General features: G+C 34.6%; 3 protein-coding genes across 4 annotated transcripts; 2 read left to right on the forward strand and 1 right to left on the reverse strand.

The window, feature by feature from the left end:
• Positions 1,893–6,578, forward strand: LOC18792769. 2 transcript variants are annotated; one of them, XM_020555025.1, is made up of 6 exons: positions 1,893–2,189; positions 2,335–2,448; positions 3,244–4,894; positions 5,161–5,460; positions 5,936–6,195; positions 6,277–6,578. In XM_020555025.1, the coding sequence occupies exons 1-6, from the start codon at positions 2,053–2,055 to the stop codon at positions 6,479–6,481; spliced, it is 2,667 nt and encodes an 888-aa protein (XP_020410614.1). In that variant the 5' UTR covers positions 1,893–2,052; the 3' UTR covers positions 6,482–6,578. The 2 variants fall into 2 exon arrangements, with proteins under 2 accessions (XP_020410614.1, XP_020410615.1); XM_020555026.1 differs by having other exon boundaries at positions 2,074–2,189; positions 2,325–2,448.
• On the reverse strand, positions 7,156–9,249 carry LOC18790523 (60S ribosomal protein L14-2). Its single transcript, XM_007226007.2, has 5 exons — positions 9,122–9,249; positions 8,889–8,990; positions 7,805–7,934; positions 7,609–7,721; positions 7,156–7,393 (listed from the first exon to the last, which is right to left on the reverse strand). Exons 1-5 carry the CDS (start codon positions 9,122–9,124, stop codon positions 7,337–7,339), a joined length of 405 nt encoding a protein of 134 aa, XP_007226069.1. The 5' UTR covers positions 9,125–9,249; the 3' UTR covers positions 7,156–7,336.
• On the forward strand, positions 16,257–17,732 carry LOC18792420 (dCTP pyrophosphatase 1). The gene is made up of 2 exons (XM_007223588.2): positions 16,257–16,481; positions 17,404–17,732. The coding sequence occupies exons 1-2, from the start codon at positions 16,338–16,340 to the stop codon at positions 17,560–17,562; spliced, it is 303 nt and encodes a 100-aa protein (XP_007223650.1). The 5' UTR covers positions 16,257–16,337; the 3' UTR covers positions 17,563–17,732.

The following is a 17,775-nucleotide window of genomic DNA, read 5'->3' on the forward strand; positions in this document are numbered from 1 at the left end:
CTCAAAAATCGCCTAATCGCTAGGCAGGTACTTTTTTTTTCCCCTTCTAATGTTTTTTAAATAAATAGTATAGCCGGCCAGCTGTACTACTTCAATATATTATTTTAAGGGGTATAGCCGTCCGGCTACACTCCTTAAATATATTATTTTAAATAGCCGCGCGACTATACCTTTTAAATATATTATTATACTTAACGAGTATAGCTGGCCAGCTGTACTCCTTAAATATATTATTATTATATTAAATAGTGCAGCTGTGCTGCTATACCCTTTAAATATATTATTTATATTTAAAGCGTATAGCCGCCGGGCCGTACACCTTCAATATATTATTATATTTAAAGAGTATAGCCGTGCGGCTGTACCTGTTAAATATATTATTTTAAAGCGTATCGCCGCGCGGCTATACACCTTAAATGTATTATTTTAAATAGTATAGCCGGTCGGCTGGACTCCTGAAATATATTATTATATTAAAGTGTATAGCCGCTCGGGTATACTCCTGAAATATATTATTAACTTCATGTGATGCTCTGTGAAAATCAGGAGCAAAGACGTGTTCAAGTTGTTGAAGCTTCGATTGTACAAGACAGTTGAGCTGGTATCTGCTGAGGTTTTCAGATTTGTTACTACCTACTAGGATTCAGCAATTTGAAACTTACTTTTGTTGTGGTTTGCAGTAATTGAAATACTTTGTAATGGATTGTGCTTGCTTTTGCTGTGATTGTTTGGTAGATACTGTTGTTTTTATTGTGATTTAAACTTGTTTCTTTGTGTTAATGCAGCTATCAGGCAAATTTAAAGGGTTTCCCTAATTATATTTTGGATTGCATTCTAAGAGTAATACTAGAGACACCACCTTATTACATCAGTTTTTGAACACTAAAGTGATGTGTTAGTGTTTCATTCGTTTTTTCGTTACGGACCAACTTTAAATTTTAATTTATTCATAATAAATAAGAAATTACCTCATCAGTTAGTATCTTAAAATTGGTATGTATATTATCATTGCAAAACTTTTAGGCCTAGTCAAAATTTGCACCCATCATCCCTGTAATTCTCCCATTATACCATCTCCACCTTCCTCCACTCATCAACCTTACCCACCTCTCTACTCTCTCGCCAGAATTAATTGTTTCTATTATCTTAAAAGCTCATAATCCAATTTTGCCATCCATTATAAAGATATGATTATTCTATATTTTTGGGTTTAAACCAATAATCCCGATTATATATATATATATATATATACATACAGGGTGCCTTAATGACTTTTAATTCTTACATTTTCATAGGAGGGTTGTTTTCTTTCTTCCTAATCCAAACGACTATTTTATTTCGAGGTCATTTCTTTAAAAAATAATAATAAAGTTTTTATAAGGGCTATTGGTTATAGAAAATAATAATAATCTATATATATAAAGCAAAAGGCAGAGAATGGTGAAACATTCAAAATACCAAAAAATATCCTTGGTTAATGCAAACATTAAGAACTAAACTTATTAATTAAATGAGGATAATATGGTAAATTCACACTTTTTATAAAAAATTAAAATTAAATAAAAAATAATGGATCTTATTTTAATGGAACACTTTTTAATTCTAAAAAAATTTTAAAATTTTTTAAAAAAAATGCCTCTTGCAAGCGCGGAAGCGCATGCAGAGAGGCTAGTAATAATATAAAGCAAAAGGCAGAGAATGGTGAAACATTCAAAATACCAGAAAATGCCCTTTGTTAATTCAAACATTAAGAATTGAAATTATTAATTAAATGAGGATAATATGGTAAATTCATTTTTTTTAATATTAAAAAAATTAAAAATAAAAACAAAATAAGATAATAGGTCCTACTTTTATGGAACATAACTATCCTGTTATGTTTTCTTAATTCTAAAAATAAAATAAAAAAGAAAAAAAAACCAATTGGCACATGCGTGAGCATGTGTCAAGGGGCTAGTAATAATAATAGCTAAGAGTTCACCTTCCAACCCAACAGAATAACCATGAACCTCCACAGAAAAAGAAAAAACTAAAAAGAAGTAGAAAATATAAATGGTTATTTCCAAAAACCTCTGCAAAACCCTCTTTTTATTCTCACCAAAGAGAAAAGAGAGAGGCAAAGAGCAAGGGCGAAATGTCCCTCTCTCGTATCCTTCTTCCAAAGCCAGGGCATCATCTCCACAAAAGAGGTAAAACCCACTTCACAAACATCGTTCTTACTCCATTTGCATCACATTTGTGTGTTTTTCCCAAATCACATTTGTGTTTTAGAAAGTGAAAACGGTTTCTGGGTTTTGCTTATAAATCGATTAAACCAATTTCAGCGCTTCCCAGAGCAACAAGATGGTGTTCATCTTCGTTGAGCAGTGGGCCGGAGAAACCATCGAGTTCAGAGAACTCGGAGGCGGGAAAGGAGCAAAGAGCTGCAGCTGAGGAGTCAAATAACAAGTGAGTTCTTCTTGAAACCCAGCAAAGTTATTTTCTCATTATATGTCTGAACCAATGAACAAGTCTAGAAAGTAGCCAACGCTAAGTCCTGGCAATTACAATACCCTTCTTTCGAAATTTCATGAAAAAACCCAAATTGTAGAAAACACTGCAAACAATGCTCAAAATGTAAAAGGATATTATCGTGTTACATCAAGCATGTGGTGTTTGAACTAGGCAAAACTAGCTATCCTGAACTACCCGTATTTAGTCTCCCTAAATCTATGCTCATCTCAAATTCTCAATACAGATGATGATATACATGAAGAATCTTGTAGAAACCAGCTTAGGAAACACAAACCTTTACTCCCCATTTTTTCAAGAAATTGCCAAGTGTTATAGAAAATAACTGAGGGGCAATCTCGTTTAATGCTCAAGGGAAACATCCCCAGCAACCAGATAAAGATCAGAAAGCCACGTGCAAAACATAAGCACAAGTTCCCATACTTAAGCAAAAATATGCGCCCCAGTGTACACAGGCTGGTGGCATGCCATAATCTCACATCCCAAAACATTTTGAAAAGTAATACACACATGACTTATGGAACTTTCTAGAGTTTTCTATTTTATTGTACTTAACTGTTAATATTTTTATTTATTTTGGGGGTTGGGGTTGGTGGGAAGGGTGGGGAGATGCGTGTGTTTATGCTTATAGTTGTACATAATGTGCCTCATCATCAATTATATGACATTAGCCTGTAGCTTATAATCTATCATAGTTGCTAAGCGTTCTGTTTGTACTCCTCGGATTTACAGATATACGGAACCAGCAAAGGGTCAAAACGAAGTGGGGGAATCATGGAATTCTCTGAAAGGCATTTTTTCTAATCTGAAGGAAAGAATGCTGGGAATTTCCCGATTTCAGAAGCAAATCACTGTCGAAACAATTGATTATGTAGCTGATAGGACAATATCTGAGGTTATTAAGACAAAGAATAGTCCTCATGACACTGAAATTGATCAACCCAATTATAGCATTCAGATGCCAAAAGTCATAAGAGATTCTCACAGTTGCAAGGAAAATATCTCAACGAGATTAAAATCTGATATAATTAGGGAACGCTATTCATCTGAAGTGGTTGATGCTACAGTTTTTAACCAAGTTGATGTGCATATGGCTCGTTTGGTTGTATCCAATGCTAGAAAGGAGCGTGCTGGTCCAGAAAATGTTGAAAATAACTTAACAAATGCGTCATTGCATAGAGGGGGGAAAAATTCTTTGAGCAATTTGGGTGATATGTTTGCATCTAAACACAGAGAGAAAAATGTTGGTCCTAAAAATGTTGAACATGGTGTAAGTGGAAATTTAGTTCTATCATCAGAGACCTTCATGGATTCTCAAAACAGTGAGAAATGCGTTAGAGCAACTGCAGCTTCCAATGTAACATGGAAAAGATCTTCCAAGGATATGGGTCAATCAGAAGTAGAGCCTGAATCAGACAGGCAACTTGGGGAAGTGATGTTGGACAACACTGGGGTTCTTGAATCAGAAACTGAGTACCAGTCTTGCATAACACATCAGTTACCAGGTGAAGAGTCTAGGATATTCCAAAAGGATGTCACAAATGGATCCACAGTAGTTGGAAATGGAAACCATCAACTTAACAAAAGAACTTGGATATCAGATCAAACACCTAGTGCAGATACTGATGTGGATAAAATGCCCGTGTCATCTAATCGATCTCAAGAAGTGGGGTTGGCAAACATGTTTCTGAGGACAATGAATGATCAAAAAGCTGGCAAAATCCCCAGTAAAAAAAATGATACTTTGGCTTCAAATGGACTTTTGGGAATTTTAACTGAAAGAAATGAAACAACAGGTGAAGAAGATATGGGAAAAGGATTCAACATTAATGGCTTAATTGGCTGCATTAAGGAGCTGCCTAGAGAACTATTAATTACTAAACCTCAGGACAGTGCTATTCCCAGCAAGACTGATCATATCATTAAAAGGGGAGGCTCAGTTAAAAAGGTTACAGTCCCCGCTGATTCACATAAGCATGATGCTAAAAGAAGCGAAAGTTCGTTTAGAGGCCGTGCCATGGAAAGGGAGACAAACACCATCGATGAGAGTGAAGAACAACCATGTAGGGGAATCGCTTCCCTTAATACAGATTCCGTATCTAAAAGTGACAGTGGTGACTTGAAAGTTGCATCTCAAAAAAAGTCAAAACTAAGCCCAAAAATCCATCTTCTAACTAGCAAGGAAGACTTAAATAAGATCCCAATTACATTCAGCCAGAAAGAAGGATCAACAGAAAGCAAGGTATTGGTTAGATTTTTGCACAAAAATGTGAAGGATGATGCTGTTGTTAATGCTTTAAATGATTGTGGGGAGATTGTGAAGATACAGCTACTTTCCGTTAGTGAAGGAAGCAATTTCAGAGATGCTTGGGTGCATTTTAAGGTATTGGAAAACATGCTTATTTAATGGTTCAAATGTCCTTTTTTTATTTCCAAATATGGCTCATCGTGCTCACTAGTTTGTGATCCTACTGCTACAAATAAGCACAGAAAAGTCAGTCTTCCGTTCCAGCTGAAATGACAAACTATAAGTATGGTTGTCATGAGCACAAGCCTTATAACTGTGACTGGGTGGAAATGGTAGTATATCTGTAGGAAGCATTTTAAGCCATTTCACCTTTGCTTAACTGGCCTTTGGTTTTATTGCAGACAAGTAATGAATCACAGAGAGCTCTCAGGAAAACTGACCTCATTATAGGGAATTCCGAAGTCGTTGTTGTGGCAACTTCTTTAGAAGATGTGCTTAATAAAGTTTCCATTCCCAACGTGATTGGTGATTCTGAACTTCCTGTTGCATTAATAAAGAATCCCACACGAACAGTTATGATTAAACATTTGACCCATGATATAAGCTTACATCACCTTAAAGGAGCTCTTGCCTTTTGTGGAAGTGGCATATCCAGCTTTTTCTTGGGTTCCTCAAGCTCTGTTGCTTTTGTAGAATTTGAGGTGAGGCTTTTTACCATTTGCTTCTGATTTTTGACCCTGTAATAAATCATCATGTTAACCAACCAAAGAAATAAATTATAAAGTCAAATTTTGGTGAAGATTGAATGCTAGTATTGGAGATCTCATAAGTAACTAAGATAATGTTCACGTCATACTTTGTATTGTTAATCTTTTTGTTACCGGTGTTGGAACTAGGTAAGAAACTTCAGAACTAGCCCATTAGGTTGGTTTTGCCTGCCGTTTTTACCCATCTGTTAAGGTGAAAGAGAATTGACATGTGAGCTTAGCAGTATACCAGTATGTGTTAAAGTTACTACTTTGAATATGCATTCACTTTTTCCTTAAGCAATGAAAAGAATTGTGCTCTCTTGGATTCACTTTGTCACACACAGATAGAGATAAGCTTTCTGTTCATAGACATGTACTCTTTTTACCATCATTTTCTGAAATTTATGCTCCAAGTGCTTGATTACAGACGGAAGATGCCAAAGAGACAGCAATTGCAGCATGTTCTATAAATGTTGAAGGAAAACAGCTATCAATCCTCAGAATTGATGTGCCAAGAACAACCGTTGTAAGGATTTCAAATTTTGGTGGAACAGTATCAAAGAAAAGATTCCAGACTATATGTAACTCTCACGGGCAAGTGAAGCAGAGGAAGGACCGAGGCAGGGACATTGTGGATGTACATTTCAAGCTTGCTGAATGGCCTAATATGTTGACTATTCTCAACAGGTATTGATGTATTTAAAGTAGAAGATCTTTATGCACATCATCCCTGAAATGTTTCTAATATTGTGTGTTCTTAATTTCTAGTTTAAATGGAATGGAAGTAGATGGCAATCGGTGGCTTGCCCGGCCTGCACCTGTTTTTCCTCCAGAAGTCCTTCAAGTCCTTTGGAGTCGGCCAGATGAAAGAATTCATGTCATATCTGTTTTGCGCAGACTATTGCAGAACACTGAACTAATAAGTCCTGAAATCACTTTTCTAGCCAACAAATATTATAAAGATATACTTTGAGTTATCATTGCATTCTTTGTTCCAATTTAGCTATGCAAATTGGATACTGATCATATTGTACTGGGCAATCCAGCAATGAACTTGGAGCCTTCTTGACATCCCATGGAATATCCCTCTTCAAAATATAGAGCACAAAGGATTTTTCTTTTTTTTCATTTTCACTTGCCAACTGCCAAAATTGTCAATCGTGAAAAGTATAGATAATACAGTTCACGGGATCAGGCAAATTCCATAAAAATACCATGTACCAAATGCTGTTTTCATCATATCAGCATCGGCATTGTTCACTTCACCAGCGGCATCAGGAGTAATGCACTAGTAACCTTGCTTGGATGCCTGAGCAAATTGTGAAAACCATCGATGCTAGCCAACCTTGAGCTAAAGATCCTATCCTGGTGAATACATTTTTGGCCAGACGGTGAACTCTATTGGAGGACAATGGTGATCAGGGACCATAGGAATCAGAGTATCGATGCTAGCCAACCTTAAGCTTAAGATATTATCCTGGTGAATACATTTTTGGCCAGAAGGTTAACTCTATTGGAGGGCAATGGTGATCAGGGACCATAGGAATCAGAGTTCTAGTCATAAAAACAAGTATTTCATCGACGCTCAAGTGTGCACCAAAACAGAGCTCAAACATGCATATAAGAAATTCAACATCACAATGGGAATGGAAGGAAACACAGGACAACAGAAAATTGATCATTAAAAGAGCTCCTTTGTCAATAATATTTTAAAACAAAAACAGCTCCGAAAAAAACTAAACTCGAATAAAAATAAAGGGATTACAATCCAGAGTACAGTTTTGAAAATAATCCATAACAAAATTGTAAACTTAATATCCGATATTGCTTAAGATGATGTCTCCTTTTTCAGTTTTGCAAGCTCACTCTTGACCAAGCCAGCCCTCTGCAAATGAGCAAAGGTCTATTAGTTTGGGAGGGTTCAACATGAAAAGGATGAAGAAATAAATCATCTAGCGGATTCTTACAAAAAAACATATCATGAAATAAGGTGGGCAATAAAGGAAATTTACTACACTTTTTTTTTCTGGTGGAGAAATGTACAACACTTTCAGAGGTAGTCACACTTCACACGAAAGATTCAAATGAGCCATAACCAACCTTAATCTTAGCCAACATGAGCTTGAATCGATCAAAGTCGTTAAGAGATGCTCTCCTCTTCTGAACAATAAGTTTCCTACCCCAAGAGCTGTTCTCCCACTTCTTCTTCACATCTACCAACACACATATAATTATAAAAATGGACGACATAACATGACAACAAGAACTATCATCATATATGGGTAATTGAGCCTACCAGCAGCTTCCATTGCAGCAAGCAATTCCTTCTTCTTAGGAACCCTCTTGATATCAATTTTGATGTCAGTGAGTGAAAGTCTCTTGAAATTCATTTGGGATCTGACCATATCAGGAGAATCGACAAGAGCCTATGGAGACAAGTGAAGCAGAATTGCCAATGGATCAAAATCATGAAATATACAATGATATTAATGTAGAAACTTTATAGCTATATTTCTGATATGTGAACGACAACCACGCTTGGAAACAAGTTCAGGTTTGAGCCCAACCCAAAACCAACAAAAAATTACCAGGTTGCAGCTTATCTCAACATGAAACTGACCGAAATTACTATTAAACTGAAACAACTCAATCAACAAACCAAGAATATAACCTGAAACAGACAAAATAAAAAAAATAGGGCAACGACCATCATAAAAATTAAGAAGTAATAACTATATTAGCATTTGAATAGTGGCTGCACTAGTAGGCATCGTTTGTGATGCTCAACAAAAACCACCCATTTCTGTCTGAAAAGAGACTCGCTGAAGTAAACTTAAGTACACAAGTATACATATTCTGATAAACATAAACACTTTCCAATACATAGTCAAAATTCACACGCCTATTGGTTCTAACGAAAGTTTCGATTTAAAATTAACATTGCACCTAGTCCACTTGGCAAATATAGTTATAAGAAGTTTCTAAAAACCGAAAGATATCATAACATGTCATGTATATTAGGAATGTACAACAGAAAGGGAGACGCAAAAAAAAAAAACAATTTCCCAATGCTCATTTCAATTTAAAACATATAGCATTGAATCTATCAATGATTCTTAGAAGATATACTAAAATATATTATATGAAACCACAGCAAAAAGAACTCTGCTTGGTAGCTCAGAAAATACTTCAGGTAAGCGAGCTTAATGCTCCACAAAATTGAATCGCGTGCTAATTTAACATAAAGCACGAATCCCAAAATTCATTTTTCTCTCATTTTTCTTAGTTTTTCCTGGCAACCAAACAGAACCCAAACACAATTCTAAAGTAACGAACAAAAGAGTAAGACTTTGATAAAGGAAAGAGGAAGGAGAAGGTACCCTGTTCTGGTCAAGGACGTCGACGATGACAACAAGCTTCCCATAGTCCTCGCCGTAGTTGACGAGAGCCACCCTTCCGATCTCAACGTACCTCTTGAAAGGCTAACCAAAACAAAAACAAAAAACAGAATGAGATCAAAGAAGAACAAAAACTAAGTCGTATTGAGAGCACACAATGAGAAGGTAAACGCCGGCGTATGGATGAGTAAGGGACGATGAGAGAGAGAGCTCACCATTTCCGGTTCTGGTGAGGTGTGTGAGTGTGAGAGCTCTGAAGAAGTAGGAGGCGGAGCTTAGAAGAAGAGAAAATGGAAGCGGGGGGATTAGGGTTTTTCTTATGGGTGTTTTGTAGGGTGCTGTGGACCGTCCGATCCACTTTTCCTTTAATGGACTTTTCGTTTTGCTTGCAATTATGAAGATCAAGTAGGCCCATGGTGATCCATGGGTTTAGGTCATTGTGCAGATAACGGATAGTTCTTCTCTCGAAATCCAACTACTCCCAAGTCCAACTTTTTGGTTTGAGATTGGACTAAAATTAGCTAATTATAAGATTTGAAATTGAAACCTCTTTTAAATTGCTCCGTTATTGTAATGATCATTTGTAGCTAATTTGTATTGATTTTCTGTGATTAGTGACTTTTTTGGTTGAATTATGAATACAATTCTAGAATTTCTCTGCACAAAAAAATATTAGAAAAGAATAATACTATTTTATTAAAATCTAGTAATTGATCACTAATAATAAATATGGGGAATTTGATTTTTTTAAGTTTAGATTTGATATCTAAATGACTTTAGTATACTTATGGTGCGTTTACTAATCAGGAATTGGAATTCTCATCAGAAATTGAATTCCACTTATGGAGGATTCATATGTTTACTTCACATGAATGAATTAAAAAGTAAGTGGGGCCCACACAAAATTAGGAATTGAATTCATGATTTTGGAGGAATTCAATTCTTGAGTGGGATGTGGTATTCTAATTCTTAAATAACTAATCTACTAGGAATTCATTTTTTTTACCCATTATATCCTCACACAATTTTAAAATTTTAAAATTCGTCATTAACTTTAACCCAACAACAAGGACATTTTTATAATTAATACAACTCATACTCCAATTCTATATGGTTTAGTAAACAACTTCAATAGGAATCTGGAATCTAACTCCCTTCAGTCCATATAGTTTAGTAAACAACTTCAATAGGAATCTTGAATCTAATTCTCCTCAATCCAACTCCTCCTCAATTCAATTCCTCCTACTCCAATTACGGATTAATAAACATGCCATGTGGTGCATCTCAATTGTTCATGTATTCGTGAGGCCTTCATTTCGGAACCTTATGATATAATAACTTTAGATAATGATTTTTTTTTTTTAAAAATTATAGAAATTCTAAGATTGCATTCATAATTCAACCAAAAAAGCCAGTAGCCACAAAGGGCCAACACAATAACGGAGCGGTCTAATATCAAAATTAAGACAATCTAGTGCATGACTAATGATCACACACGATCGAAGAAACTCTGGTGTATGTGTCCCAACTAAGATTGCAAACTCAAAATAATCAAAAAAAGATAAAGCTTGAAAAAACCAAGCCATAACAATGAAAAGCTCTCACAAATGAGAGGTGAAAAGCTTTCACAAAGGAGAGGTGAAAAGCTCTCACAAAAGAAGAAGTGAAAACTATATAGATAACTCAAAGAGTCTTTGTGACTTATTTCGAACATAAAGAAATTGCAAAAAGGATGGTTGTGGAGATCTAACGCTGAGATGCAGCCGCCTATGATGGTTGAAGGAAAATCATAACAAAATGAAGACAAATAGGGAAAACCTTTTGTCACTGAAAATTAGGGGAGAAGAGAGGGAGGAAGAGAAGAGGCGAAAGCATGGGCGGATCCACATAGGAGCAAGGGTGGTCAATTGAACCCTGCAACCTCTGAAATCCTCCATTAGAGCAGCCAAAGTTGACCCTTGCAATGTGTTCGACGAAATGCCCTAAAGAGGCAAACCTGTGTTTGTGTGTAGCTGAAGGAGAAGAAGTGCAGAGCGCGCCTTCCTTTTGTTTGTTCGCTCGACGTCAAAACAACGTCGTTACACTAAAGTTTTTTTTTTAAAATTTTTTTAACCTGGCCAAAACGACAAAACGACGTCGTTTTGGCTCATGTGTTTAAAAACCTTAGGCAGCAGTTGCTACCCGATAAAATAGATTGGGGGATGGGTTTTTAACACAATGCTCTCATTCAAACCCTAAATCCCCAATCCCTAATTCTCCCCAGCCCAATCTAAAGTTATATTTGTTAGTTTGTATTTGTTAGGAGTTTTTTTTATGATATTGTTTTTTTCTTTCTGAAATTATATTGTATTTGTTAGTTTGTATTTTTAGGTATTCTTTTTTAACAGTTAGAAACGCCGATGATACAAGAAATGTATATATCTTGCGCTATTAAAAGACATTAATGAATATTCTCCTGCCTTTTCTTGTAGCATCTATAGAGAGAAGACTGAAGATTTTTGTTGTTCAAAAAAAAAAAAAAAAAAAAAAAGGAAACCTGTACCAAGAAATTGATGAAAGAACACTTGGAGGATCACTATCATTTAATTTGATAGGAAAGATGAGTACCTGCTAAATCTTAGAAGATCGATTGTAAAGGATTTCGGGCCATGGTTTCTGCTATGTTTTTCAATTTTCTTCTTATATTAGATTCAATTGCATATTCATCCTCTTAAGCAAAGTCTACTATATCTACTCTTTTGTTTGATTAAAAAGAATTAACTGGATTAATTTTTGTGTTTGTTAGTTTGAATAAATTGGGGTTTTTTCTATTAAAAGAATTAGTTTTTTTATTTATTTATTAGATTGTATTTTTTTAGTTTGTATGCTTTAATTAGATTGTATCTTGGTAAATTCGATTAATTTTTGTCTTTGTTAATTAATGAATATTCATATATATATATATATATATATATATTTTCTTGATTGGTTGTTGTTGGGATTTTATTTTGGTTAGTTTGAATAAATTAGGGTTTTGTTAGTTTGTATGATTTTTTATTAGATTGTATTTGTTAGTTTGTATGGTTTTATATTATTAACTATGAATTATAATATTATAGTTTCATTTTGATGGGTCTATTTTACATAGAATTTCTTTTAACATTTTACATGTTGACTCCCAGAATGAAAATTCTTGGATCCGCCACTGGGGTAGAGTGGAGGAAGCCACCCTCAAAATGAAAACGGCTCTAAGAGGGTTTTTTAAAGAGAGAGAGGGGCCTAAATAATGTTAAAGTGAAAATGACTCTATGATTAAATTTAAGTGTGCATATCTTGTACTAATTAATTCTTAATTTAATGGTAATTCTCTTTCTAAAACGTAATTAATTGTTAGAATTATTGAATCTTGCAAAATATTGATATATAATTATCGAAAACTAGTCACTGAATAACGTGGGAATTGACATGTCAATATCTTTTTCTTTTTCTTTTTTTCTTTTTTTGACAAATCTTGGAGCTCCTCTATTAACGATCACACATGATCGAAGAAACTCTGGCATATGCATCCCAACTAAGAGTGCAAACTCAAAACAACCAAACATAGATAAAGCTTGAAAAAACCAAGCCATAACAATACAAATAAAACTCTCACAAATGAGAGGTGGAAAGCTCTCACAAATGAGAAGTGAAAATTATACATAAAACTCAAAGAGACTCTATGACTTATTCCAAGCATGAAGAAACCACAAAAAGAATGTTGGTAGAGATTCGACACCAAAACGCAGGTGGAGATTCGCAATACCTTATTTATTTAAAATTAAGAAGGCAGATTCACTATAATACCCAATATAGGAGCCCAAATTATAAAATAAATAAAATAAATCCTATATAAAATGGATTTTAGAAACACATCCAAAGCCCATTTACAACATAGCAAAAAAGCTTTTAACTTCTTTTAAATTACAAAACTGCCATTGATTTCTTAAAACAAACTCAACCCAAAAACCTCATAAAAAAGCTCAAAACACTCAATGGGGTGTCAAAGTAATTTAATAATTACAATTATTAAAAATTAAATTCAATAGGGCCAGCTGTCATTTTTTGAGTTTTTTTTTTGGTATGTTTTTAGAAATTAAATGGTGTATGGTTTATTTATAGTTTTAGTGCTAAGAATGAGTATATGACTAAAAATCTCAATTAAGAATGAGGATGGGCAAACTCACATATGTGGGTACCATGGGGGCTTAAACCCATGACTACTTGAGAGCTCACCAAAAATCTGAGCCAATCCAACTAACACTTTATTGGTCAGACTTTCTAGACTTACATATATCAACTAACTCTCTCAGTCTGGTAATATTTATCTTCTCTTAAGTGCCACATATATGAACTAACCAAAACAATATCTTGTTATTTACTCCCTAACAATTTCGTTCAAGTTCTTAAAACTTCATTATCACCAACTTCATCTCCATTTCCTCTCTATTTTCGAGAAGAGTTTTTTCTTCTTCATTTTTTTTCTTAAATATCTTCAAGGTTGAATTCCTCCTCTTCAACTGGGCCACTCCATTCAACAGGTTACATGGTGACCACTTCCCCTAAATCTTTTACGTATCAGTGTGCTTGGAGGAAACTGTTGATACGTGTACGAAATTCGAATCTTAAAAAAGTGGCACCCTCCCGAATAAACATTTTTAAGTCTCCACGCAAGTAAAGCTAAAATTCATGTCTTCTGTAAGGAAAATAAATAAATAACAAGCATACCAAAGTTTGATGCTTAGATAACATTTTAAATTTCCAAAAAAATAAATAAAAAGGGATAACATTTTAAATTTATATTCTTTCAGTCCAAATGTTTTATTAACTTTTTGGGTATCATCCTCACTCATGGAACTATAACTAGTGCCGTGAATGACCCTTTAATAGAATGGAAAAAGGGCGACTTGATGATATCTAAAACATTGCTCTCTATCTTTCATTTTATTCCCCCATTCTATTCTCACAAAATTTTCTTTATTTCTATAATTTTACTTTTACGTCAAACTACAATTTTTTATATATAGAGATATTTAGTTATATACCCATTCTTAGCACTAATGATATAGATAAATCTTACACCATTTAATTTCTATAAACAAATGCAAAAAATAACATCTAACCCTATTGAATTTACTTTTGATTATTAAATTACTTAGATGCCCTATTGAGTGTTTTGGGTGTGTTTCTAAAGTCCTTTTTATGTAGAGTTTTTATTTATTTATATAATTTAGGCTCCTATATTGGGTATAATGTTGTACATGATCCTTGATGTTATACTCATAAAGCGCTCTTAAGCTCGAAAGAGGGTGACAACACCATAATTTGTGTTCAATAATTAAAATTGTAGTATAAACTTTTATCATGAGGAGAGAGTGTTAGCTTCACATATATTGTTAATCTACTAAAAATTGTCTAACATGATATCATAACATCAATTGCTAGTGATCTTAGGTTCGAAACTTAAGGTCTAGCGATGTTTTAAAAAGAAGAAGAAAAAAAAGATGACAAATGGTCAATATAATATACCACCAGTCCATATTATTGGCATCTTGCCTAACAATTGGATCCTTTTGGGAAGGATCGGAGAATTTATGAATTTTTTTTTCCCAGCAGTTAAACATCACCCAAGATGAATGTCAATAATGTCAAACCGACCGACTGATCCCTAGCTAGAACAACAAGATTCTTAACATTTTCTACATGAGAATTGTCACTTAAAGAATTCAAGCATTGTGCCGACCCTTTCTGAATTTTATCTTATCGGATCTTCTACATGGCACTGAATCGTTATTAAGTTTATCTTTGTCATATCCACAGCCCTAGCCAGTTGATTTCAACCTTTAACTTAGCTTTTTTTTTTTTCTTCTTCTTCTTTCTCTAATGCCATATCGTATATTCTTGTATTTTAGTTAGATTTCATTAACATTTCGTAATGGTTATTCTCAAGGTTGTATGTGCAGGCAAACTATTGCGTTCACAATTTTTTAATAAGTAATTGCCATGGTGATCGTTTGCACAATGCTTTGTATTGATTTAACTGGAATGACATATGATATTCTTTTCTTTAGTGCTTTAGAACACAATGATTAAACATTGTGTGGAATAGCCTAAGAATTTCTCACACTTCTTTTGGAATCGTTGAAATCACAATATATGCTTACACATGCCATAAGAAAAGAATTGTTGGATTTAATATTGGTGTTTTAGGTTTCTCGAAGTCTTGTTCAATTGTAACCACACGTCCGGACAAGAAATTATATAATCGGTGGTCCAAATTAATAGTTCAACGACATAAAATACCAAATTATCTAGCAAAAGAATATTATCAATGTGTGACATGAGAGCAGGTATACTTTCTAATTAACTTTGGATATCTTTCTCACATTCACAAACTAAAAGTATAGTGATGCGTGATACTGCAGCTAATAAAAGGAAAAGAATCCAAAAGAAAAGGAGGAAAAAAAGGAAGTTTTGTTTGCGGTAAGAAGATTTTTAAGTTATTTTTCTAGTTTGTATCCATTGCATATTGGACAGTATAAGGAGGTTGACAAATTCAAAGACACCTACCACACACCACAGCTTGTCCACATAAATTTTTGAATATCTTTTGAATGATGTGAGTTGCACATGGTCACAACAATTGATCACATCCATGGTACCATATAATTATGTCCCTTAATTGCAGATTAACTAGCATTGTCACATATAATTATGGGTTAAGAATTTCTGCATTGGATCTCATCATAGGGAAAATGGAAAGTTGAGTCATATATTTTCATCTTTCACCTTAAAATAGTCAACTTAATTATATCAAGGTTCATGAATTTGCCATGGAGTAAAAGGAAAGTAAAATTTGCACCTAAAGGGGGTAATTGTACAACTTTACTCTTAGAACGTTGTATTGTTGCATATCTTATGCAAGTAATATTGGAGGAGAGGAGAATCGAAACAAAATCTTAGATACAGTGATAAACGTTTTTAATCACTTGAGTAGTAAGTCTCTTACATGATATCATTGCACTTTGAGTCATGGGGAATGAATCACTTCTGAGCTACCTAATCCTTCTAGTGGTTGGAACACTAAATGAATGACCATCTCATCCTTAATGGTTTGTGATTTAAACATGAAATCCATGGTAACTAATGATGGAATGTTCTCATCTAATTTTATGCATTGAAGTTGGGTCATTTTGCACAGTGGAGGGCAGTAAAGGAATCTCTTGTATAAACCATATATGAGGACTGAGGACTGAGGGGCGGCATTTTAAGACTTTTCATCCTTTCCTTTCAATTTTATTTGCATATTAGATACTTATTCCTTAAAAAGATAGAGAGAAAAAATCTAGTAATCCTTTTAAAAGCTATAAGATGCCCCCTCTTCTCTCCATGCAAACCCCAAATACAGACTGAAAAATGGGAGAAGGAGAAGAGATTCATGTAGCTGAAGATGAGAGAGTGAACATTAGTCTTAAGGACCTCTCTAAGAAGCTTGAGGAATTTGCCAAGGCCAGAGATTGGGAGAAATACCACAGTCCCAGAAATCTACTCCTTGCTATGGTAAATAATCTTCCTCACTACTTCTCCCTCAACATATATATATGTATATATATATATATATATAAATTCTCCGATGCGGACTTCCAGACGTTATTACTATGCGGACGTCATGTATTTTCTACTACCCCTCCCTGTTTACAAACTATAACATCCGCACAGTAATAATGTGCAGACACCAGATGAGATGTTTTTGTTAACCATGGCACTATGTCTCTTCTATGTCATTTTTGCACAAAAGGGTCATGCAATCTTCTCTATATTGTTCCATTTGTTGGATCTCTTTGTAGATAAAGACACATTTTCTTTTAGACATGCATGAACGGTCTCTTGTTGGTATAAGCTACATGAATTACCGTTCATGAAAGTCCAGACTGAGAATTTTAATGAGCAGTAAACTGTAGCTGCAAACTTGGCAGATCTGCCAAAACTTTGATGGCAGATTTATTAAAGCAACTATTAGTTTGGGCTGCTTGCACCTGCTGCCATGTTCATCCACATATGGCTGCTGCTAAGGTTGTGGTTTAACAGTTTCTGCAAGATGAAACTGGTTTTGCAACTTCAGTTTTGTATCAAAGCTAAATGGTGCTTCAATGTGCCACACACTTTGGTGCAATATTCTTTGGCATAATAAACATTTGGTAGGCTAAGGCATATGGGGGGTTACAAATTACAACTTACATGTGCGCCCAAGATTTGGAAAAGCTCTTTCATGTCATCTTCTTTATGAAAGCAACACTTTTAGGAAGATTTGATTGCATAGAATCATACAAATCCAAGGCATTCATGTATATGAGTGGATGAAAATATATACAAACTAAAAATAATAATAATAATAAATTGATGGTTGATATACATTGACAATATATACCTCCTCTTATTGATTCTTGATGATGCCAAATAATATATGGTGATGTGGTGGTAGGTGGGAGAGGTAGGAGAGCTATCAGAAATATTCCAATGGAGGGGAGAGGTGGACAAAGGGTTGCCAAATTGGGAGGAATCAGATAAGGAGCATCTGGGAGAAGAGCTATCTGATGTGCTTCTATACCTTATCAGGTTGGCTGATATATGCGGCATTTGATCTTGGTGATGCTGCCTCCAAAAAGATTGTCAAGAACGCAATCAAAATACCCACCCAAACGCAAACTCTCCTTTCTAATTCCCCCACCAAAAAAGAAGAGAAGAAGACTGTATTTGGCTATTTTGCTTGATAACTTAACCTTGGATTTTAATAAAATCTTTGTTTGAATCCTTATTTTTGCATTGGGGGATGGGTTTTTATGGTATGAAGGGG

This window comes from Prunus persica, chromosome G1 (genome assembly GCF_000346465.2).
Source record: "Prunus persica cultivar Lovell chromosome G1, Prunus_persica_NCBIv2, whole genome shotgun sequence".
Classification (NCBI taxonomy): domain Eukaryota; kingdom Viridiplantae; phylum Streptophyta; class Magnoliopsida; order Rosales; family Rosaceae; genus Prunus; species Prunus persica.

Coding starts and splice junctions, on each gene's coding strand:
- LOC18792769 (XM_020555025.1), top strand. CDS start 2,053: ATGGTTATTTCCAAAAACCTCTGCAAAACCCTCTTTTTATTCTCACCA. Junction 5,461..5,935: donor TTGCTTTTGTAGAATTTGAG/GTGAGGCTTTTT, acceptor GCTTGATTACAG/ACGGAAGATGCCAAAGAGAC. Junction 6,196..6,276: donor ATGTTGACTATTCTCAACAG/GTATTGATGTAT, acceptor CTTAATTTCTAG/TTTAAATGGAATGGAAGTAG.
- LOC18790523 (XM_007226007.2), bottom strand. Junction 7,722..7,804: donor TGCTGCAATGGAAGCTGCTG/GTAGGCTCAATT, acceptor GTGTGTTGGTAG/ATGTGAAGAAGAAGTGGGAG. Junction 7,394..7,608: donor TCATGTTGGCTAAGATTAAG/GTTGGTTATGGC, acceptor GCTCATTTGCAG/AGGGCTGGCTTGGTCAAGAG.
- LOC18792420 (XM_007223588.2), top strand. CDS start 16,338: ATGGGAGAAGGAGAAGAGATTCATGTAGCTGAAGATGAGAGAGTGAAC. Junction 16,482..17,403: donor GAAATCTACTCCTTGCTATG/GTAAATAATCTT, acceptor ATGTGGTGGTAG/GTGGGAGAGGTAGGAGAGCT.